This window comes from Lepidochelys olivacea (genome assembly GCF_965140295.1).
Source record: "Lepidochelys olivacea isolate rLepOli2 genome assembly, chromosome: 4".
NCBI lineage: Eukaryota > Metazoa > Chordata > Testudines > Cheloniidae > Lepidochelys > Lepidochelys olivacea.
In genome coordinates this window covers 148641794-148665913 of record NC_140414.1, presented here as the reverse complement: position 1 = coordinate 148665913, position 24120 = coordinate 148641794, and the positions used below count along the sequence as shown (strand labels likewise).

Here is a 24120-nt window from a genome sequence, read left to right as displayed (position 1 = left end):
TACAATAATGAATGGAAGTATAAATATTGTGTGGTTTGCATAAAGAGCCCCCAAAACTCAGACTAGCCATTGGTTGAGCTGCAAGTATATTTCTTTACACTAGAAGATGGATGTTACTTCCTGTGGACTTGTCTGGTTAAATAATATTTGCTTCTTCAGTCAAATAGAATAATATCTTGCAGGTTACCAGAGCTACTGGAATACGACTGAGGCATTTTCTGTTTATGACCTGTTCCCTTTCTTCCTACATCAGTTTGTCTTGTTTACGAACATTTTTCTTCAGAACCCCTGTATGCTAAGGATTACTTGCATTGTAAGCATTTATATTATGGAGCCTTTCTGATAGCAGTTAACTGTGTAAAGCTTTAGACTCCTTTTTGTTTTGGACACCGTACGAGTGCCTGAAGAGGCCAATGAAATGTGACAGCAACATTATCGTCTAGGCCGGTGGTATTAATCGAGATGGAACTCTGCTTTTCAGTGAGTGACTGCTCGCACAACAGTAGAATGGTGGGGCCCACAGCCCCTGGAAAAGTAAATTGAAAATGGAGGCATGTGCTTCACAGTTACATTAACACGTGCGTATTTCTAGTAAGATTCTGAGTGTGTAACACTCTTCATTGATGGAATTGCTTACACCCATGGCCTTATTCTCTGCACCAGAAGTGAATCTTGGAATGCATTTAGTTGTACCTAGGCAGATAGATATAGGTTTGAGATGACAACTTAAAAATGCAGTAGTGCGCATTAGACTTTAACAAGCGTGGATGGGTAATTAGGAGGATACTGAATGTCTTGAAAACATAATGAGAGTTTAATGTCTCTATTTTCTTATTAATTGCTTAGTGCCTGATTTGGAGCTCTAGTAAAGCTATGAATGGGTGATCCTGGCCCAGAGGTTGTCTCCTAAATCCATGCAGATAGGCTGCTAGTTCTCAAATATCAGCCATGGACCAGCCATATCTCTTTGAAGAGGGGCAGGAAAGCATGATGCTGTGGAAGAGGAGGGTTCACAAACCCAACAGCTCTGGTTACAGGGGCCTCTAATGCTAGAGGCTAGGGATGCTGCAGGGAGATAAAGTAGTCTCTTCTGAGATGGTGATCCTGTGCTTCCCGCACTGGAAGATGATCTGTGACCATCTGTCACAGTGTCAGATGTATATGGTGACTTGCGAAGGGCTGCTGCTTCATATTGGTCTTTCCCAAAGCTACTGAATGGATCTTCCAAAAATATACATTGTATCTGTGCTTGGGGTGTGGTGTATTAAAAACTAATAGGAGCAGTAATTAATATTTCAGAGGCTTTGCTGGTGTGCGTGATTTTAATGCTTGTGACAGCCCCAAGATGTAAGGGCATATATTATGTTTTCTTCAGAAAATAACGAATTGTAGAAATGACTCTGACAACTGGCCTACTTCGTTCAAAACCGTTTCCACCTTCTCATCTGACTTCAGGCAAAATCCTAAAATGGAAGACACACTGTCCTCACGTAGGTCACATCAAACAGGGTGGTGGTTTTCAGCTGAATTGAGAATGAGATTTCAGTCTCCTAAATAGTGAGAGAAATACAGTTGATAGTAATTTCATATGTTAACTTGCTGACAGTTTTATTTTCCTGCTGTTCCTCTAGGTGTCAAGTACTGGAACCAGGATGAGTGTGGAAGCTAGTGGCAAGCCCTTGAAAGTGGGCTCCAGAGTGGAAGTCATCGGAAAGGGACACCGTGGTACAGTGGCATATGTTGGTGCCACGTTGTTCGCCACAGGCAAGTGGGTTGGAGTCGTCTTGGATGAAGCGAAGGGCAAGAACGATGGAACTGTGCAGGGCAGGAAGTATTTCACCTGTGAAGAGAATCATGGCATCTTTGTGCGACAGTCACAGGTATGTTTTCCCTCAGGGCAGCGTGTTCTGGTCTGTGCTTGCCAGGCTGCTGCTACTGACTTGCCAGCCTAATGTGGGGAGGCTTTAAACTAGATTCAAAGGGGATAGGTGACAAAAGCCCACAGTTAAGTATAGATAAAGGTGACCTTAACGGAGGGCTAGATGTTGCGGGGGACATGGAAAATTGCAGTAGGGTCAAAGGAGAAATCAGAGGGCATCAATGTGGGAATTTGCTCAACATCTTAGATGTCTGTACCCAAATTCAAGGAGTATGGGGAGTAAACAGGAAGAACTAGAAGTATTAGTACACAAACTAACTTATGACTTACCCCACCCAGTCTGTGATGGCAGTTAAGTCTTATGAGAGGAATATTGGTATAGAGGGGTACAACTTGTTCAGGAAGGACAGGCAGGGTAAAAAGGGAGCAAGTGTTGTGTTGTACACCAAGAATATATGCACTTGTTCTGAGATCCAGAAGGACATGGCAGGCTGACCAGTTGAGAGTCTCTGGGTAAAGATAAAAGCGGTAAAAAATAGAGGTGATGTCATGGTAGGGGTCTACTGTTGACCACCAAGTCAGGAAAAGAAGATGTATGAGGCATTTCTAGAACAAATAACAGAAATATCCAAAAAGACCGACCTGATAGGAATGAGGGATTTTAACTACCCAGACATCTAGTGGAAAAGTAATATGACAAAACACAACATATCCAATAAGTTCTTGAAATGTATCAGGGACAACTTTTTGTTCCAGACGGTGGAGGATGTAACCAGGAGGACAGCCGTATTAGACTTGATTCTTACCCACGGGGAGGAATTGATAGCGAATCTCTGGGTGGAAGGCAATTTTGGGTGGAAGTGATCATAAAATGATAGATTTTGTGATTCACAGGAAAGGAAGGAGTGAAAGCAGCAGAATAAGGACAGTGGACATCTAAAAAGCATATTTTAACAAACTCGGAGAACTGGTAGCTAATGTCCCCTGGAGAAAAAAGTCTAAGGGGAAAAAGGAGTTCAGGAGACCTGGCAGTTTCTCAAGAAGATGTTATTAAAGACACAACTGCAATCTATTCTTATGTGAAGGAAAGACAGGAAGGATAGTAAGAGGCCAGTGTGGCTCCATGAGGAGCTCTTTAATGTCCTGAAAATAAAAAAAGAATACTACTAAAAGTGGAAATATGGGCCGATTGTTGATAGCAAGAATAGCACAAGCATGTAAAGCACAAAATGAGATACACTTAGCAAGGGACAAAAAATGCAATAAGAGAATTTTTAAATATACTAGAAGTAAGAGACAGACAAAGGAAAGTGTAGGTCCTCTACTTAGCAGGGAAGATGAGCCAGTAACTGATGACATCAAGAAAGTGGAGGGGTTTAATGCCCACTTTGTTTCAGTGTTCACTAAAAAGGTTAATGGTGACCAGATACTCAACACAAATAATATTAATAACCACGGAGAAGGAATGCAAACCAAAAAAGAAAAGAACAGGTTAAAGAATATTTAGATAAGTTAGATGTTTGCAAGTTGGGAGGCCCTGATGAAATTCATCCTAGGGTACTAGCTGAAGCAATCTCAGAATCACTAGCAATTATCTTTGAGAACTCCAGGACGACAGGTGAGGCCCCAGAAAACGGAGGAGGACAGACGTAGTACCTGCCTTTAAAAGGGGGGACAAAGGACCTGAGGAATTACAGACCAGTCACCCTAACTTTGATACCTGGAAAGATACTGAAACAAATTATTAAACAATCTACTTGTAAGCACCTAGAGGATAATAGGGAGATGAGGAATAGCCAGCATGGATTTCTCAAGAACAAATCATACCAAACCAATCTAATTTCCTTCTTTGACAGTGTTATTGGCCTAGTAGATTGGGGTGAGTGAAGCAATAGATGGTGATATATCTTGATTTTAGTGAGGCTTTTGACACATTCTCATAAGGAAACTAGGGAAATGTGGTCTAGATGGAATAAATCTAAGGTGGATATCACATTCTGGGGTGCAGTCCAGACCAGTGAGGGGAGGTTATCACTTGCCCTGTAACTCTTCCTTAAAATGCTTTACTGGTGTTAGCTCCCTTGTTTGGCTGCTCCCTGCCAGCGTGCACCATGCACTGAGTATGTGTGTGATAAACCACCCTGGGCCAGCAGCTCTGATTGGAGCAGCCTGCTTGTTGCACCAGAGCTACATTCTGGCCTCGACCAGCTTTGGTTACACCTGGAAGATGCCCCAATGCCCCTGACATTTTCCCCAAACCGAGTGCTCTGCAATGTCCAGCCCTTTCCTGGACCATTCAGAGCAATAAGGTTCATGTGTTCCTCTGAAGAGACAAACTGCCCAGCTTTTCACTTCAATTGGAGTCAGGCTATCACATCAATTCAAAGACAGCACTGGGTTGTTTAGATGAAATTAAAACAAGTTTATTACCAAAAGGAGAGAGAATTGTGAGCAAGTTAAAGTATAAAGGACAGCAAGAAATGGCTACAAGCAAATAAAAGTGAAAAACACTTTCTAGAGACTTAGGGTATGTCTACACTACGAAATTAGGTTGATTTTATAGAAGTTGATTTTTAGAAATCGATTTTATACAGTTGATTGCGTATGTCCACATTAAGCGCATTAAGTTGGCAGAGTGCATCCTCACGACTGTGGCTAGCATCGACTTACAGAGCAGTGCACTGTGGGTAGCTATCCCACAGTTCCTGCAGTCTCCGCTGCCCATTGGAATTCTGGGTTAAGCTCCCAATGCCTAATGGGGCAAAAACATTGTTGCGAGTGGTTTTGGGTACATGTCGTCAGGCCCCTCTCCCTCCCTCCGTGAAAGCAATGGCAGACAATTGTTTCGCGCCTGTTTTCCTGGGTTACCCGTGAAGACGCCATATCACAGCAAGCATGGAGCCCGCTCAGCTCACCATCACCGTACGTCTCCTGGGTGCTGCTGGCAGATGTGGTACTGCATTGTTACACAGCAGCAGCTCCTTGCCTTCAAGGCAGATGGTGCAGTAGGGCTGATAGCCGTCATACATCTCCTGGGTGCTCCTGGTCGACCTCGATGAGGTCGATCAGGGGCTCATGGACAGACATGTCTGTCCTCCTCTTAGAGCACGAAATGGAAGCCAGAGACTGCAGGTCATTCTCTTCTAAGTTTTGTCTCATGGAGATTCAGTCCTGTCTGGAATATCATGCGAGCTGGAGGCTTCTGCCTCAGGCTGCTCTCCCAGACAGCAGCACCCGCGTGGTCGCACCTATCCCAGCCTACCCCTTGCTTCCATGGCTCATGAAGCCTGGACAGTAGTAAGGAGCAGTTCAACTGCAGGCTGAGCAAGTGCAGAATGGTGGTAGAGTGTGCCTTTGGATGTTTAAAAGCTCGCTGGCGCTGTTTGCTGACCAGGTCAGACCTCAGTGCAACCAACATTCCCATTGTTATTGCTGCCTGCTGTGTGCTCCATAATATCTGTGAGAGTAAGGGGGAGACGTTTATGGTGGGGTGGGAGGTTGAAGCAAATCGCCTGGCGTCCGGTTTTGAGCAGCCAGACACCAAGGCGATTAGAAGAGCACAGAAAGGTGCACTGCGCATCAGCGAGGCTTTGAAAACCAATTTCATGACTGGCCAGGCTTCAGTGTGACAGCTGTATGTTTTTCTCCTTGATGCAGACCTGCCCCCTTTGTTGATTTTAATTCCCTGTAAACCAACCACCCTCCCCACTTTGAAATAAAGTAACTATTGTTTTGAAACCATACATTCTTTCTTTATGAATTAAAAAAAAAAAGAGAGATAACGGACAAGGTAGTCCGGGTGGGGTCGGGGAGGAGGGAAGGACAAGGCCACATTGCTTATTGTAGCCACACTAAAAATCAAACTGTTTGAATGGCAGCCTTCTGTTGCTTGGGCCATCCTCTGGAGTGGAGTAACTGGGTGTCTGGAGCCTCCCCCCTCGCATTCTTGGGCGTCTAGGTGAGGAGGCTATGGAACATGGGGAGGAGGGTAGGCGGTTATACAGTGGATGCCGTGGGAGTCTGTGCTCTTGTCATAAATATAAAGGGAAGGGTAAACCCCATTAAAATCCCTCGTGGCCAGAGGAAAAATCCTGTCACCTGTAAAGGGTTAAGAAGCTAGGATAACCTCACTGGCACCTGACCAAAATGACCAATGAGGAGACAAGATACTTTCAAAAGCTGGGAGGAGGGAGAAAAACAAAGGGTCTGTGTCTGTGTGATGCTTTTGCCGGGGACAGAACAGGAATAGAGTCTTTGAATTTAGTAAGTAATCTAGGTAGATATGCGTTAGATTATGATTTCTTTAAATGGCTGAGAAATTAAGTTGTGCTGAAGAGAATGCATATTCCTGTCTGTGTCTTTTTGTAACTTAAGGTTTTGCCTAGAGGGATTCTCTATGTTTTGAATCTAATTATCCTGTAAGGTATCTACCATCCTCGTTTTACAGAGGTGATTCTTTTTACTGTTTCTTCTTAAAATGTTTCTTTTCAAGAACTGAATGCTTTTTTCATTGTTCTAAGATCCAAGGATTTGGGTCTGTGGTCACCTATGCAAATTGGTGAGGATTTTTACCAAACCTTCCCCAGGAAGTGGGGTGCAAGGGTTGGGAGGATTTTGGGGGGAAAGACGTTTCCAAACAATGTTTTCCCAATAAACCCAGATAAACGTTTGGTGGTGGCAGTGGAAGGTCCAAGGGTAAAATAGTTTGTACCTTGGGGAAGTTTTAACCTAAGGTGGTAAAAGTAAGCTTAGGAGGTTTTCATGCACGTCCCCACATCTGTACCCTAGAGTTCAGAGTGGGGAAGGAACCTTGACAGCTCTTGTTGGCTTTCCTGCAGCTCCATCAGACGCTTCATCATGTCTGTTTGTTCCCACATTAGCCTCAGCATCGCATCCTGCCTCTGCTCTTCATGCTCACTTAATTCTTTCCTGTCTTCTGCCACTGAATGCCTCCATGCATTAAGCTGTGCCCTATCGGTGTGGGAGGACGGCATGAGCTTGGAAAACATGTCATCGTGAGTGCGGTTTTTTCACCTTCTAATCTGCGATAACCTCAGGGACGGAGATGATATGGGGAGCGTAGAAACATTCTGTGCTCTACGATTCTGGGGGGACTGCACGGTCACCTGTGCTGCTGAGTTTGCCATGCTGACGAAACAGGAAATGAAATGCAAAAGTTCCCGGGGCTTTTCCTGTGTACCTGGCTAGTGCATTGGAGTTCAAAGTGCTGTCCACAGTGACACAAAGGAGCACTATGGGATAGCTCCCGGAGGCCAATACCGTTGAATTGCATCCGCACTACTCCAAATTCGACCCAGCAAGGTTGATTTTAGCGCTACTCCCCTCATCGGGGAGGAACACAGAAGTCGATTTTAAGAGCTCTTTAGGTTGGTGGAATGGGGTTGGTTGTGTGGATGCAGTCATTTTAAAATTGACCTAATGTGGCTAAATTCGACCTAACCCCGTAGTGTAGACCAGGGCTAAGACTTAACAAAACTACAGTTTTGGCTCAAGATCAGATTCTGACCATGCTGCCTTCCAGCAAGATGGCTGACTTACCCCATTGGCCAGGATGCCCCCTAAAGTCCAAAGTGCTGCTTTCCATTGTTGTCTTAGGTGAAAGATAATTTGGGGTCCCTTGTATAGTCCAGTGAACCTTTGAAACAGATTCTTATGGTGGCTACCCCCCAAAGTAAAGTTCATTCAAGCTGTGAGGAAGATGGCATGGAGTCTTGTGGTGAAGAAAGTTCCATGCTGGTTTCTTCCACTGCTGGTGTTTGGCGGAACAGATCAATCTGCATTTTAGCAATCTCCTCGCACTGCTGTGACGCTGAGTAGTTCTCTCCTTCCCTTGTTAGCTTGATGGTTCTGTTTACCTTCTATGTAAATGCATTCCTGTTGTTTCTTAATGCATGTTGGAAGTACCTTCAAGGTGGCAGAACCATATTCCTTTGTCTGGGGAGGGATAACTTCAGCCCTGCCTGGCAGATACACTTTAAGAACATAATTCCCAACATGTTTGTAATTTTGCATTTGTCCTCCATACAAACACCCCACCATAATATTAATGATCAGTATGTTATTAGCTTTCTGTTGGTATCTTACATGAGTCCTTTTAGATACAGGTTAGGATATTCATGAGGTGGGGTACACCAAACTGGTTAGACCATCCATAACTCTCTGCCAGTGAGCCCTTTGCCCTCGTGCATTAGGATGCTGCTAGGGTCACAGAAAGACCATACTCAGAGTAGTTACAAATGGTTCGTTGTCAAACGGGGAGGTCGCATCTAGTGGGGTCCCGCAGGGATCAGGCCTGTGTCCGATACTATTCAATGCTTTCATTAGTGATTTGGATAATGGAGTGGAGAGTATGCTTATAAAATTTGCAGATGACACCAAGCCGAATGGTGGTGTGAGCTCTTTGTAGGACTGGATTAGAGTTCAAAATGACCTTGACAAAATGGAGTATTGGCCTGAAATCAACCAAATGAAATTCAATAAAGATAAGGGCAAAATACTGCCCTTAGGAAGAAAAAAATCAAATGCACGGCTACAAAATGGGGAAGAACGTCTAGTACTGTTGGGAAGGATCTCAGGGTTGTAGTGGATCGCAAATTGAATATGAGTCACAATGTGGTTGTGAAAAAGGTTAAGATCATTCTGGGGTGTATTAAGAGCAGTATTGTATGTAAGATGGGAGGTAATTATCCTGCTCTATTCAGCACTGGTGAGGCCTCAACTGGAGTACTGTGTCCAATATTGGGCACCACACTTAAGGAAAGATGTGGACAAATTGGAGAGACTCCAGAGGAGAGCAACAAAAATGAGAAAAGGTATAGAAAACCTGACCTATAAGGAAAGGTTAAAAAATCTAGGCATGTTTGGTCTTGAGAAAAAAAGACTAAAGGGGTCCTGCTAACAGTCTTCTAATATGTTAAGGGCTGTTATAAAGAGGATGGTGATCAGCTGTTTTCTATGTCCATTGAAGGCAGGACCAGAAGTAATGGGCTTAATCTGCAGCAAGGGAGATTTAAGTTAAATATTAGAAAGATTTTTCTAACTGTAAGGGTAGCTCTGGAACAGACTTCCAAAGGAGTTTGTGGAATCCCTATCCTTGAAGATTTTTGAGAACAGGTTGCACAAACACCTGTCAGGGATGGTCTAAGTTTCACTTGGTCCTGCCTCAGAGCAGTGGGCTGGACTTGATGGTTTCTCGAGGTCCCTTCCACCCTACGTGTCTATGGTTATATGTATGCAGCACCCCAATCAAAACGGGGTCTTGGTTAAATAGGGAAAAATTGAGACATTCCACACCCATTCGTGGGAGTGAATCAGATAGTTCCCATTTCCTTCATTCCAGGGGGAGTGGCACTGCCAGGACTCCTGTCCCTCAGTCGTTTGTGGAGTGAAGGCTGAGCAATTTGGAATCCTCTTCAGGAGGGGGGGCCTAGTTAGCTGTACCGTTCGACGCATTTATACTGTCAGCAGTCCTTCATCTGTGTATTACTGGAGCAGTGTCACAACAAGTGACGGTTATGGGATCATGAAATGACGCTGAACTGCACAAAGGGTTCCCTATTTTTCATGAAGCAGAGAATAGTGTTAACACCACCAAAACCACAGTGCGGGGAGCTGCATTTCTCCCACTCCCAGGAGTGTTGGTATGTCTACCCTACAATAAAGGACTGCGGTTCTGAGTCTCCAAGCCCAGGTCAGTTGGCTCAAGCTGCAGGGGCTGAAGATAGCAGTGTAGATGTTTGGGCTGGAGCCTGGGCTCTGAAACTTGATGAGGGGGTGGGTCTCAGAGCCTGGGCAGTAGCTAGAGGTCAAATGTCTACACTGCTATTTTTAGCTCTGCAGCCCGAGCCCCGTGAGCCTGAGTCAACTGACCTGGGCTCTGAAACTTGGTGCCACAGGGTTTTCTTTGCAGTGTGGGCATACCCTAAATGAGCGCAGCAAGGAAAACTTGGGAGTGTAGGCTGGGAAGGTACCTTCAAGTGAAGCAGGAAATTACATCATTTTAAACTAAATGAGGAATTAACTCTATGTGACAGGTTCCTCCGGGGTGCTGCCTGGAACTGGCGTACCACTAAGCCTGCCTGACCCACCAGTGTGGGCTCTTTTTACACTGTACTGCTGTGACAGGCCCACAAGCCCCTACCAGCACACATATAGGTGGGGGGGGACACAGACGCTGAGATCAGCTCTGCAAGGGAAGGCTCAGCTAAGGCCCTCCAAGTTGCTAAGGCATGCACCCCCTGCTGAAGTGTAAACCCAAAATTGTACCGTCTTGCACCACACAGAGAACTGTACAGCGTAAGCTCGTGAAATTTGCCCTCTCCCTCAATGTGGAGAAGGCTTTGCAACACCTTTCTGTTGTTTTAGGCAGTTTGCAGAGATTCTTGAGGGCAAGCTACACTTGCTTGCAGCTTAAAACTCCAGGTGTTCCTTTCACAGGCTAGAAATCCCTCTAGCCTGATTTCAGCCCTTCTCCCCTAGTCCAGTCTTTGTTCCTCAGGTGTTTCCAGCAGTTTCTTGGGTGGGGGGTCAGTGAAGAACCTTGATGATGTCACTCCCCTTCCTTAAATAGCTTTTGTATATGGCGGGAACCCTTTGTCTCCAACTTTAGTTCCCATGCCTTTCAGTGGAAAAACACTGGTGTTCCAAGATGGAGTCCAGTAACGGGTGACTTGGTCGCATTTCCCTGTAGGGACACAGCAGCAATGACTCAGCAAATTTGCGGATGATACTAAACTGGGAGGAGTGGTAGATACGCTGGAGGGGAGGGATAGGATACAGAAGGACCTAGACCAATTGGAAGATTGGGCCAAAAGGAATCTGATGAGGTTCAATAAGGATAAGTGCAGGGTCCTGCACTTAGGACGGAAGAACCCAATGCACAGCTACAGACTAGGGACCGAATGGCTAGGCAGCAGTTCTGCGGAAAAGGACCTAGGGGTGACAGTGGACGAGAAGCTGGATATGAGTCAGCAGTGTGCCCTTGTTGCCAAGAAGGCCAATGGCATTTTGGGATGTATAAGTAGGGGCATAGCGAGCAGATCGAGGGACGTGATCGTTCCCCTCTATTCGACATTGGTGAGGCCTCATCTGGAGTACTGTGTCCAGTTTTGGGCCCCACACTTCAAGAAGGATGTGGATAAATTGGAGAGAGTCCAGCGAAGGGCAACAAAAATGATTAGGGGACTGGAACACATGAGTTATGAGGAGAGGCTGAGGGAGCTGGGATTGTTTAGCCTGCAGAAGAGAAGAATGGGGGGGGATTTGATAGCTGCTTTCAACTACCTGAAAGGGGGTTCCAAAGAGGATGGCTCTAGACTGTTCTCAATGGTAGCAGATGACCGAACGAGGAGTAATGGTCTCAAGTTGCAGTGGGGGAGGTTTAGATTGGATATTAGGAAAAACTTTTTCACTAAGAGGGTGGTGAAACACTGGAATGCGTTACCTAGGGAGGTGGTAGAATCTCCTTCCTTAGAGGTTTTTAAGGTCAGGCTTGACAAAGCCCTGGCTGGGATGATTTAACTGGGAATTGGTCCTGCTTTGAGCAGGAGGTTGGACTAGATGACCTTCTGGGGTCCCTTCCAACCCTGATATTCTATGATTCTATGACTCGGAAGCTGTTTGTGGTGTCCTCAGGAAAGATCCCCAGTGGAAGATTAGCATTTTCCCTAATGGCCATTCCCAGCCAGCTATCTAGACTGATTGCATTCTGCCTAGTGGGTGTTCCCCAGGTGTAAACACATTTGTAATAGATGCATAGACAATATTCCTAACTTCAGGTACCAAAATGATACATGCATACAAATAGGATAATCCTAGTCAGTGAGTCGGAACGTTTTCAGTGACATCCTACATGACCTAACTTGCATAAAATACATCATAGTTATGCCATAATCATATCTCTGTAATATTGCTGATGAACATGGGGCATGGCACTCTAAACATGTATGGTTAGTAGCTTGGATTTAAAGTTCTTGAACTTTTAATTTTTAATTAGTATCAGTGTTACCGTGGTACCTGGGAGCCCAAGTCGTGGGCTGGGACCCTGTTGTACGAGGCGATGTGCAAACACAGTTTTAATCCTTTCACCTTTAATGGTCCCTCTATGCACTTTTCCAATGGAATGGCTAGTCCACTGCATCCAAGCAACGCAAAATATTTTTAGTCCCACCGTGACAGAATGGTTGGGTTAGAGATGGCTGCTAACCAATCCAACAGTTGTCTGACTCCTTGCCTCCAAGTGTCCTCCAGAGAAAAATTAACAGTACTTATTCCTCACTTTACATTTGTGGCCCTGTGGTAGCTAAGGGCGGTATGCTGAGTGAGAGCTCATTTCTGTCCTCCATCCCCAGCTGTGTGAGTCTCGGCAGATGCCCCGAAATGGACTGACCCATGTCCAAAATGTGATGGTATGTTTTTGACGGACTATATGGGAAGCCAAGCTGCAAGTAAATGGCCTGGAAGTAGGAGCCATCAGGTGGGTTCTGAAGTCCTTTCTGACCAAGATTAAAAGGGTTGTTGGTCCAGCACTGACAGATGTCGTCACAGCAATGTTCAATATCATCAAGCAAGGAGGTGCTCACTGCCAGCCATTTTGCTGGCCCTCTCGACTGGTACTGGTCTATCAGGTGTGTCCCTTAGCTCACTCAGCTGGGAAAGAAAATGTGTGAGCTTACAAGAAAATTTTCAGGCTATAGGACCAGGATGAGTGATTGATTAAGCAGATGTTAGTAGAGGAATTCAAGAAATGTGACAGTCCATTGGTAGATCTTTTCACACTAACCGGTAATGCAAAGTGTGTTTGAATCCAGAGCAGAAACGGATGCACACTCAATCACCAGTTGTCACGAAGTCCCCGGGCGATGCTCTGGAACTGCTCCCTACGAAGCCAGGCAGGACTCTGGGGAAGTCTCCTTTCTGGGAGCAGCCTGACTGCAGGACACACAGCTCACACAGCTTCCACCTTCCTGGGTCTGACCTCTGAGCATTCAGCATCCTCTGCCCGTCCGTGCGCTTCCCATAGCGAGTCCGCCCGGGCGGGGTCCGGGGAAGTCCTGCACCTCAACTCCGCAGTCAGATGTGACTCTCAGCCAGCCAATAAAACAGAGGTTTATTAGATGACAGGAACATGGTCTAAACCAGAGCTTGTAGGTGCAGAGAACAGGACCCCTCAGCCAGGTCCATTTTGCGGGGCAGTGAGCCAGACAACCACGTCTGCCCTTCACTCCTTGTCTCCAGCCAGCCCCAAACTGAAACTCTCTCTAGCCCCTCCTCCTCTGGGCTTTGTCCCTTTCCTGGGCCAGGAGGTCACCTGATTCCTTTGTTCTCCAACTCTTTAGCTCTCACCTTGCAGGGGAGAAGGGCCCAGGCCATCAGTTGCCGAGAAACAGGGTGTCGGCCAGTCTCTATGTCCAGACCCCTGCACACACCTGCCCTCCAGGGCCCTGCAATGATCATACATCCTTACCCCACCACCTAGATACTTAAGAACTGCATAGGCACCCCTACAGTATTCAGAGGAAACATTAAGAACAGTCCTGCTTCATCACACCAGTGCATTCCTGTTAGACTGGAGGAAAGGGCTAAGTTTTATGCCATGCCGTTGGTTAGAAGAGATGCAGACAAGGCTCAGGTCAAAGACTGATGGCCCTGTCTTGCGCAGTCAGTATTGATACACTCTTCCCTGGAACTTTGCACGGGAGTCTGTCTTGTTTCTTGGTGTTGCCAGGCCCCTTGTTTCAGAAAGCTTCTCGTCCTTCATCCCGCTCTGCAGTTCCATCTAATTATTTGGATCCCAGAGGTCGTTCCTGGCCTGGCCTGTTCTGTGGGAATTCAACAAATTCTGCTACGTTCCAGGAAAGTCTCTCTCTTAAAATGTTCTTCCTGGAAGTGGAAGGGACTTACTCTGAGCAGCAGATAGCTATCTGTGTCTGTGCTTTTGCCTCCATATCTTTCCTCTTGGATTATTTGTTTTACACTCTTTCAGTCTCGCCTCCTCTTCGGGCAAGGTGTACCAGGCTGTCCTTTTTCCTATTACCTATTACCAGCAGGAGAGTGAGTTTGTGTGTGTGTGTGGGGGGGGGGGGGGGCGGAGGGTGAGAAAACCTGGATTTGTGCTGGAAATGGCCCAACTTGATGATCATACACATTGTAAGGAGAGTGATCACTTTAGATAAGCTATTACCAGCAGGAGAGTGGGGTGGGAGGAGGTATTGTTTCATGGTCTCTGTGCCGTTTCCACAGTATGCATCCGATGAAGTGAGCTGTAGCTCACGAAAGCTTATGCTCAAATAAATTGGTTAGTCTCTAAGGTGCCACAAGTCCTCCTTTTTCTTTTTGCGAAATTTTTTCTGATGCTGCTAGGGAGCACAGCTCGGTTGCTATAGCAATGTTGTCAGCTAGAATGGGAGTTTGCTGCAGGTGAGGTCTCTTGTCATGAAAAGAGAGGATGCAAGCACATTGTGGGGCTAGGAGTGTTATGGTGTGTGTGCTGCTTTCTCTGTTACTTGTTCTGTGCACTGGTTAGAGTGCATAAGCAAGGGATCACACCTGTCATTAGGATTCCAGTTTTCAGCATAAACCAAAAGCAACCACTAAAACACCAATGTTAATTTTTGAAAAATCAGTTTAAAAAAATAATCAGAAAAGGACAAGGTTCTTTCAGAGGTGCTTTCAACAGGATTCTTGTCCTGCCCTTGTTCTTGGCTATAAATGAAACTATTGTTTCACCCCTGTAGTTCATCTCTAGGTCGCCATCAAAAGCCACTGCTGCATCGCTGTTCTGTGGTTACATGCAATGTGGGACCGTGGGGTGTTAACAATAAATGAGGCTCTCTTGAGCAGCATTCTAACTTTGTGACTTATTTTTTTGCTAATAAAACAGATTTATAATCAAATTGATGCAACCAGAGTCCTGTTAAACCCATAAAAACTATTTCTTGGAATTTACAAGGCCCAAATAAACTTTCCCCCCACTCTCCCCTCCAGAAAACAAACAAACCAAACCCTACCTACCCCATTGCAAATGAGTGCAAATAGAAACTGCATCCATAAAACACAGCAGTAGTCTTTTAACTTGTTTATGGAGTGCAAGCTTCAAAACCAGACTGTTCATAAAAACAAAGTTTCAGAGATCTTAAATACACTAGGCAGTAAGTGTCTCGGAGCTGATAAATCCCTTTAGGAAAAACAAACTCTGTGGTAGAGGTGTGGTGATGTAGCAAACCTGTGAGAAGGTGCTAAGCTCTTCCAGAGGCCTGGCCTGCACCTATAACGTAGGTCAACATAGCTATGTAGCTCAGGGGTGTGAAATAGTCACACTCTGGAGAGACCTAGTTAAATCTCTCTAAGCTCCAGTGTAGACACCATTAGGCCAATGGAAGAATTCTACCATTGACCAAGCTACCGCCTCTCAAGTAAGTGGATTTGTTACCTGGGGTTCTTTCAACCCAAAACCCTTGATAACTTTTACTCTGTGTGAGGTGGTGTCAGGGAATAAATCGGGGAGACATGGCCGTCCGACCAATCGATGGCTGGCACAAACAGGACAAGACAAGAGTGCTTTACTTAGTCTCAAGCACTTATACGCACGTCTGCAACAGGTTAGTAAAACACCCCCAACCCTGGATAATTACCAAAGCTGAGTGTGGCTCTCGAGTGGCACAGCGGCAGCCCGTCGGCCAGTGAGGAACACACAATGCATCCAGAGGGAGAGTCCAGTCCTGAAGAGTTCCACTACCGCAAACTTTCCCCCCTTATTTATACATTAGTAACAAAATAACATGTCCCTTAAAGCAAACTTGTTAAGCAAGCAGTTCCAATGGGCAAGCAAGAGGTTCCTTCTGATTATCGATTAAACAGGTGTGGGTTTTCCCAGAGTTTGCAGCCTTGAGGCCCCAATAGACAATCCTGGGGCACATCCTGCTCTTCTAAGATGCATGTATCAGCAACTTCAAAACAATCCTTATCAGGAAGGACGCGGGGTCAAGCTGCCCTCTCTGTGGCACCCAAAAAGCCCCCTCCCCTCCTGCCTTGGTTAAGCTAAGCCTGCTGACTTGGCTGCTTTTAGCAATAAGCCATAGTGGCTTCAGGCACTTTACTGGTTTGCCAAAGTCTCCCCGTACAGATTTACTATAGGAATGGAAGCCCGTCGCTGTAGCAAGTGTCTACGCTCCAGCGCCACGGCTGCAGCCGTGCCTCTGTGGTGCTTGGAGCGTAGATGCACGCAGAGAGAGTGAGCCCGTGTAGGGCCTCAGCTCAGGGCTGCTCTGTTGATCCCCAATGGCAAGCGATTATAAAGTCTCTCCTACGGATTGTGCACGCTAACGATGCTTTTACTTGTTCAGAGGGAAGTAAGAGAAAAAAGAAAATAATGGAGGCTGGAGCCATGGTGATCGCCCTGTGATAACGCAGCATGCTGCAGCTTCCACCTGGATGGTAGGGGGTGGTCGCCGCACGAATGCGGTGACCAGGAACTCCTGGGCCTGGCGAGCAGTAGAACTGTGCAGAGAAGAATGGGAATTCTGTTTCCTGAAGGATTTGGGAATTTCAACATTTGTTTTTTGTGAGATTTGGAACAAAACCCCCAAATCTTGAAATTCTCTGTGGAGCAGAATCCAGAAGAACTTGTTTATAGAATCACAGAAGATGAGGGTTGGAAGAGACCTCAGGAGGGCATCTAGTCCAACCCCCTGCTCATGGCAGGACCAACACCCATTAAATCATCCCAACCAGGGCTTTGTCAAGCTGGGCCTTAAAAACCTCTAAGGATAGAGATTCCACCACCTCCTAAGGGAACCCATTCCAGTGCTTCTTCACCCTCCTAGTGAATTAGTGTTTCCTAATATCCAACCTAGACCTCCCCCACTGCTACTTGAGACCATTGCTCCTTGTTCTGTCATCTGCCACCATTGAGAACAGCCGAGCTCCATCCTCTTTGGAACCCCAAACTTGAGGTAGTTGAAGGCTGCTATCAAATCCCCCCTCACTCTTAGAATCCTAGAATATCAGGGTTGGAAGGGACCTCAGGAGGTCATCTAGTCCAACCCCCTGCTCAAAGGAGGACCAACCCCAATTTTTGTCCCAAATGGCCCCCTCAAGGATTGAACTCACAACCCTGGGTTTAGCAGGCCAATGCTCAAACCACTGAGTTATCCCTTCCCTCTTCTTTTCTGCAGACTAAATAAACCCAATTCCCTCAGCCTCTCCTCATAAGTCGTGTGCCCCAGCCCCCTAATAATTTTCGTTGCCCTCTACTGGACTCTCTCCAATTTGTCCACATCCCTTTTGTATTGGGGGGCCCAAAACTGGACACAATACTTCAGATGTGGCCTCACCAGTGCCGAATAGATGGGAATAATCTCTTCCCTCGATCTGCTGGCAATGCTCCTACTAATGCAGCCCAATATGCCATTAGCCCTCTTGGCAACAAGGGCACACTGTTGACTCATATCCAGCTTCTCGTTCACTGTAACCCCTAGGTCCTTTTCTGCAGAACTGCTGCCTAGCCATTTGGTCCCCAGCCTGTAGCGGTGCATGGGATTCCTCCGTCCTAAGTGCAGGACTCTGCACTTGTCCTTCTTGAACCTCATCAGAATTCTTTTGGCCCAATCCTCCAATTTGTCTAGGTCTCTCTGGACCCTATCCCTACCCTCCAGCATATCTACCTCTCCCCACAGCGTAGTGTCATCCGTGAACTTGGTGAGTGTGGAACTGATCCCATCATCCAGATCATTAATGAAGATGTTGAACAAAACCGGCCCCAGGACTGACTCTTGGGGCACTCCGCTTGCCAGCTAGACATGGAGCCATTGATCACTACCTGTTGAGCCCGACGATCTAGCCAGCTTTCTATCCACCTTATAGTCCATTCATCCCATCCATGCTTTTTTAACTTGCTGGCAAGAATACTATGGGAGACCGTATCAAAAGCTTTGTTAAAGTCAAGGTATATCGTGTCCACCACTTTCCCCATATCCACAGAGCCAGTTATCTCATCATAGAAGGCAATCAGGTTGGTCAGGCATTATTTGCCTTTGATGAATCCATGTTACTGTTCCTGATCACCACCTTCTCCTCCAAATGCTTCAATATGGATTCCTTGAGGACCTGCTCCATGATTTTTCCAGGGACTGAGGTGAGACTGACTGATCTGTAGTTTCCCAGATTCAACTTCTTCCCTTTTTTAAAGGTGGCCAATGGCTCTGTAATCACATCAGCCAACTCCCTCAGCACCCTCGGATGTATTAGATCCGGCCCCATGGACTTGTGCATGTCCAGCTTTTCTAAATAGTCTTTAACCTGTTCTTTCACCACTGAGGGCTGCTCGCCTCCTCCCCATACTGTGCTGCCCACTGCAGCAGTCTGGGAGCTGACCTTGTCTGTGCAGACTGAGACAAAAAAAAGCATTGAGTGCTTCAGCTTTTTCCACATCCTCTGTCACTAGGTTGCCTCCCCCATTCAGTAAGGGTCCTACACTTTCTGTGTCCTCCTTCTTGTTGCCAACATACCTGTAGAAACCCTTCTTGTTACCCTTCACATACCTTGCTAGGTGCAACTCCAGTTGTGCTTTGGCCTTACACCCCTGCATGCTTGAGCAATATTTTTATACTCCTCCCTAGTCATCTGTCCCAAGTTTCCACTTCTTGTAAACTTCCTTTCTTTGTTTAAGCTCACTGAAGATTTCTCTGTTAAGCCAAGCTGGTCGCCTGTCATATTTGCTATTCTTTCTGCACATCTGGATGGTCTGTTCCTGTGCCATCAATAAGACTTCTTTAAAATGCAGCCAGCTCTCCTGGACTCCTTGCCCCCTCATATTTGCGTCCCAGGGGATCCTGCTCATCAGTTCCCTAAGGGAGTCTGTCTGCTTTTCTGAAGTCCAGGGTCCATACTCTGCTGCTCTCCTTTCTTCCTTTTCATAGAATATTAGGTTTGGAAGGGACCTCAAGAAGTCATCTAGTCCAACCGCCTGCTCAAAGCAGGACCAATCCCCAACTAAATCATCCCAGCCAGGGCTTTGTCAAGCCTGACCTTAAAAACCTAAAGGAAGGAGATTCCACCACTTCCCTAGGTAACCCATTCCAGTGCTTCACCACCCTCTTAGTGAAATAGTGTTTTTGAATATCCAACCTAACCCTCTCCCTTCCCTCCCCCCACACCCTGCAACTTGAGACCATTACTCCTTGTTCTGTCATCTGCTACCACTGAGAACAGTCTAGATCCATCCTCTTTGGAACTCCCTTTCAGGGAGTTGAAAGCAGCTATCAAATCCCCCCTCATTCTTCTCTTCTGCAGACTAAATAATCCCTGTTCCCTCAGCCTCTTCATATAAGTCATGTGCTCCAGCCCCCTAATCATTTTTGTTGCCCTTCGCTGGACTCTTTCCAATTTTTCCACATCCTCCTTGTAGTGTGGGGCCCAAAACTGGACACAGTACTCCAGATGAGGCCTTACCAATGCCGAATAGAGGGGGATGATCATGTCCCTTGATCTGCTGGTAATGCTCCTACTTATACAGCCCAAAATGCCGTTAGCCTTCTTGGCAACAAGGGCACACTGTTGACTCATATCCAGCTTCTCGTCCACTGTAACCCCTAGGTCCTTTTCTGCAGAACTGCTGCCGAGCCATTCGGTCCCTAGTCTGTAGCGGTGCATGGGATTCTTCCGTCCTAAGTGCAGGACTCTGCACTTGTCCTTGTTGAACCTCCTCAGATTTCTTTTGGCCAAATCCTCTAATTTGTTTAGGTCTTTCTGTATCCTATCCCTATCCTCCAGTGTATCTACCACTCCTCCCAGTCTAGTGTCATCTGCAGACTTGCTGAGGGTGCAATCCACACCATCCTCCAGATCATTAATGAAGATATTGAACAAGACCGGCCCCAGGACTGACCCTTGGGGCACTCCACTTGATACCAGCTGCCAACTAGACATGGAGCCATTGATCACTACCCGTTGAGCCCGACGATCTAGCCAGCTTTCTATCCACCTTATTGTCCATTCATCCAGCCCATACTACTTTAACTTGCTGGCAAGAATACTGTGGGAGACAGTGTCAAAAGCGTTGCTAAAGTCAAGGAATAACACGTCCACTGCTTTCCCCTCATCCACAGAGCCAGTTATCTCGTCATAGAAGGCAATTAGAAGGCACTTTCTGACTAGGTTCACAATGAAACTTTGCTGTGTGAACCAATTTAAAAAAATAAAGGCAGATCTGGTACCTCATAAACTGTGAAACCCTTTTATTTAGTGTCTGTTTTTCCGAGGTTTAATTTTATTTTTTCTCTTCCCTCATTCGGTACTGATGACACTTGCATGAATGATGTAAGGGTCTTGGTTTATTAGTCACTTGAGGTGCCACATACCCCTATGACACCAATTGACTGCTGTGTTAATAATTACAGCAAGCAACTATTGACTTTTCAGGATCCTGAACTCAACCATCTCGTGGTCACTGCTGCGCAGGTTGCCATCCACTTCTACTTCCCCTACCAATTCTCCCCTGTTTGTGAGCAGCAGGTCAAGAGGAGCACGGCCCCTAGTCGGTTCCTCCAGCACTTGTAGCAGGAAGTTGTCCCCAACACTCTCCAAAAACTTCCTGGATTGCGTGTGCACCGCTGTATTCCTCTCCCAGCAGACGCCAGGGAGATCGAAGTCCCTCACGAGAACCAGGGCCTGTGATCTGGAAACTTCTGTTAGTTGTCCTAAGAAAACCTCCTCTACCTCCTCCTCCTGGTCTGGTGGTCTGTAGCCCACGCCCACCACGACATCACCCTTGTTGCTCTCGCCTTTAAACTTAACCCTAAGACTCTCAACAGGCTTTTCTCCAGTTTCATACTGGAGCTCTGAGCAGTCATACTGCTCCCTTACATACAATGCAACTCCTCCACCTTTCCTCCCCTGCCTGTCCTTCCTGAACAGTTTATACCCATTCATGACAGTGCTCCAGTCATGTGAGTTACCCCGCCAAGTCTCTGTTATTCCAATCACATCATAGTTCCTTGACTGTGCCAGGACTTCAATTCTTTCTGCTTGTTTCCCAGGCTTCTTGCGTTCGTGTACAGGCATGTAAGATAACTAGCCGATTGCCCTACTTTCTCAGTATGAATCAGGAGGCCTCCCCTGTTGTTCCTCCCGGTATCCCACTTCCCCGCTTACCTCTGGGCTTAGGTCACCATCCCCTCGTGAACCTAGTTTAAAGCCCTCCTCACTAAGTTAGCAAGCCTGCCTGTGAAGATACTCTTCCTGCTCTTTAAGTGGATTCCATCTCTTCCTAGCAATCCTTCCTAGCAATCTTACTTTCAAACAATTCTGCTGGTGGGCTGAAGAGGAGCTGGAAGCCCCAGTGTCCAAACTCCCAGGGTCTTGGGTCCCCATTAGCTCCCCAGGCAGGAGGCTGGACGTACAGGGTGCCTGACAGTATCGCGGGTGGACTGCTGAGGAGCTAAGTGGGTGAGCTGGCAGGAGACTCAGCTGGTCTGGATACCTCTCTGGATTCTGTCGGAGCTTTGTCAAAATCTTACTGTCTTTGCAATGTTTCTGTTTAGGAGAATCTGTCATCCCTGATGCAGAACTGTTCTGTTGGAGAATTTCCAGGCAGTTCGATGAGCAGCTGGGCTGGATTGGAACCGTGTGCCTCCTAGCCAGTACTAAATGGAAGTTAATGGAGGGAATTTGAGTTTGAAATGGCAGGAGGAGGAGAGGCTGACTTGTGTTTTGTAGATGCACATTGCGGGGGTTAGATTTAGCATCCTGGCAAGCTGCCTCAGGAGACTGTAGGTACCGGACCCAAGCATGGAAATGGTGTTGGGAGAGCCATTGTCCTTTCCCTGCTCTTTGTTTCTGAGCGTGGCTTTCCCATCCGTGTTCCTGTACTTCTCACCAAAGGCCTGGAACAGCACTGTGAGCAACTGTGTCAACACTGAGAGTTGTTTACACTGATGTGTTTCCTGTGCATGTTTTGACAGCTGTAAAATACTTGGGATTTCCGTTCACTGGGTCAGGGATTTCAAGCATTAGAGTCCTCCTATAACAGGCGGAGACCTTAGAGTTTGTCCCCAGGTACAGGGTACAGTAGTGGTGATTCCCATGCCACGGAGAGGTCTGATGGCTGTAGGCAGAGCAATCCTAGCTATGTCTCAGCACCATGTCCTGTACATTACTGTACTTTTCTAAACTAAAAAATACCCTCCCTCCCTCCCTCCCCCCCCTGCCCCCGCTGTGGCTCTAATTCCTCACTTTCCGCGTCATGTCGCTTACTGACAGTCGGTGGATCCCAAAGTGCTTTACAGACCATGTACTGTTGGGGTTGCTTCACCCACCTCTGGGGTGGAAATGCAGCCACCGTTCTAGTCTGTATGAGGGAGTGGGAGGCCCCATTATCAAGACTATATAATCTCCTCCTAGGATGGATTCCTGTAAGGGCAAGTGAAAAGTTTTCCCTTGTGCACTGCTGAGATGGCTCAAAACCCTCCCTTTTACAGAACTCATCCAAAGAGGTCAGCAGCATGTGGTTTTACTTGAGGGGTGCCCTGTCAGCAGGATCAAAGGATGCCTCTCCCTTTCCACCATCTTTTAAACACTGCTTTGGGTATTTTTGCTGCCTTCATTGGCGTTGTCATTATTTCTATAGCATAGAGCAGTGGTTCTCAGCCAGGGGTACGCAGGGGTCTTCTAGGGGGTACATCAACTCATCTAGTTTTACAACAGACTACATAAAAAGCACTAGCGAAGTCAGTGCAAACTAAAATTTCATACAGACAATGACTTGTTTGTATTGCTCTATATACTCTACACTGAGATATAAGTACAATATTGATATTATAATTATAATTATATGGTAAAAATGAGAGAGTCAGCAATTTTTCAGTACTAGTGGGCTGTGACACTTTTGTATTTTTATGTCTGCTTCTGTAAGCAAGTAGTTTTTAAGTGAGGTGAAACTTAGAGTACACAAGACAAATCAGACTCCTGCAAGGGGTACAGTAGTCTGCCTGGAAAGGTTGAGAGCCGCTGGCATAGTGTCTCATTAAAATGCCTTTTCCTTTGCTTTTTTAAGAAGTGTGTATCTGGTGACCTGGGCACCTTATCTAAATAGGAACCAATTACAGACTGGCAGGCTACAGCAGAGTTGCCTGCTTGTTAACAACCCTCCTGTCCTCCGTTATTTGTCAGTCAAGAGCCTGGCCAAAAAAGATTGTTTAAAAAGACCCCTAGGACCCCAGTGCTTTAGATTTCATCGCAGTGCCCCAAATCTGAGACCGTCTCTGGTTTCAGGCACTGGAATCTCCCTGAGAGCATTGCAGCTTTCACTAGGACCTCTGTGTTGATTGTATTGCCATTCTGAGCCCTCAAAGGTTGCTACATCTTGGAGAAAAGCAGCTTTTCTTACTGAGGAATGTGGGAGTCTTTACAATTTTGTTCAGATCAGATAAAATATACTTTAAAAAAAAATCCTAGCTTCTCCTTATCTGTCAGAACCGTAAACTGATCCACAGACCGAAAGTCATTAGCTTGGCTTGGGTTGAAGTAGATAGCGACCTGTAAACTGCTTTAGATTGCTTGGGCAACTGGGTCCTCCAATCCACAATGGATTTCTAGTCCATTTTAAATATAAGTTTTCAGGAAGATGGGGAGGGGGGAACACCAAGAAATGAGCTAAAAATCAGCACAAAGTGAAGTCTGTTATATTAAAGCCCCAACTCCAGAATGGGGCTGCTGTATTTTCATGCCACTCCTCGCTGGTAACATTGAGTTTGTTCTGTTTATTCAGATCCAGGTTTTTGAAGATGGAGCAGATACAACATCTCCAGAAACCCCAGAATCTTCTGCTTCAAAGGTCCCCAAAAGAGGTATGGTCCGCTCGTCTTCCTTACGAGTCCTCGTCTCCCCTTCGTTCCAGCCCAAGAGGGATCCATATGTCAGACATCCAGCATTGCCTAGAATTGGACCTCTTGAGGAAATCTTCACCCATCCCTTCTACCCTTTCTTCTGCCAGAGGGGAGCCTCCGCTGGGGCACATGGAGATACAAGCGCAGCACTTAGTGGTGCACTGCTCCTTTAGTTTAGCTTCCCAAGTGCATCTTAACAAGCATCCAGGGAAAGGCTATAAAGGCCATCCCGGATCCCCGCTAAGGGCTGGATCCAGAGCCCTCTGAGCCTGCTGTCAAGTTTGCCGTCATGCAGGTAAGGTTAGGATTCAAGTCCAGAGTGGCGAGAACATCACTGGT

General features: G+C 46.4%; 1 protein-coding gene across 10 annotated transcripts in view; it reads left to right on the top strand.

Annotated features, from left to right (window-relative positions):
- Positions 1-24120, top strand: part of DCTN1 (dynactin subunit 1) — a 144032-nt gene that overhangs the window by 36880 nt on the left and 83032 nt on the right. For all 10 annotated transcript variants that reach the window (XM_084626590.1, XM_084626589.1, XM_084626588.1 and 7 more), the window contains exons 2-3: positions 1632-1880; positions 23664-23742. In XM_084626590.1, the coding sequence (XP_084482716.1) occupies positions 1653-1880; positions 23664-23742 (307 nt within the window). In that variant the 5' untranslated portion in view covers positions 1632-1652. The remainder of the gene's footprint in view (positions 1-1631; positions 1881-23663; positions 23743-24120) is intronic.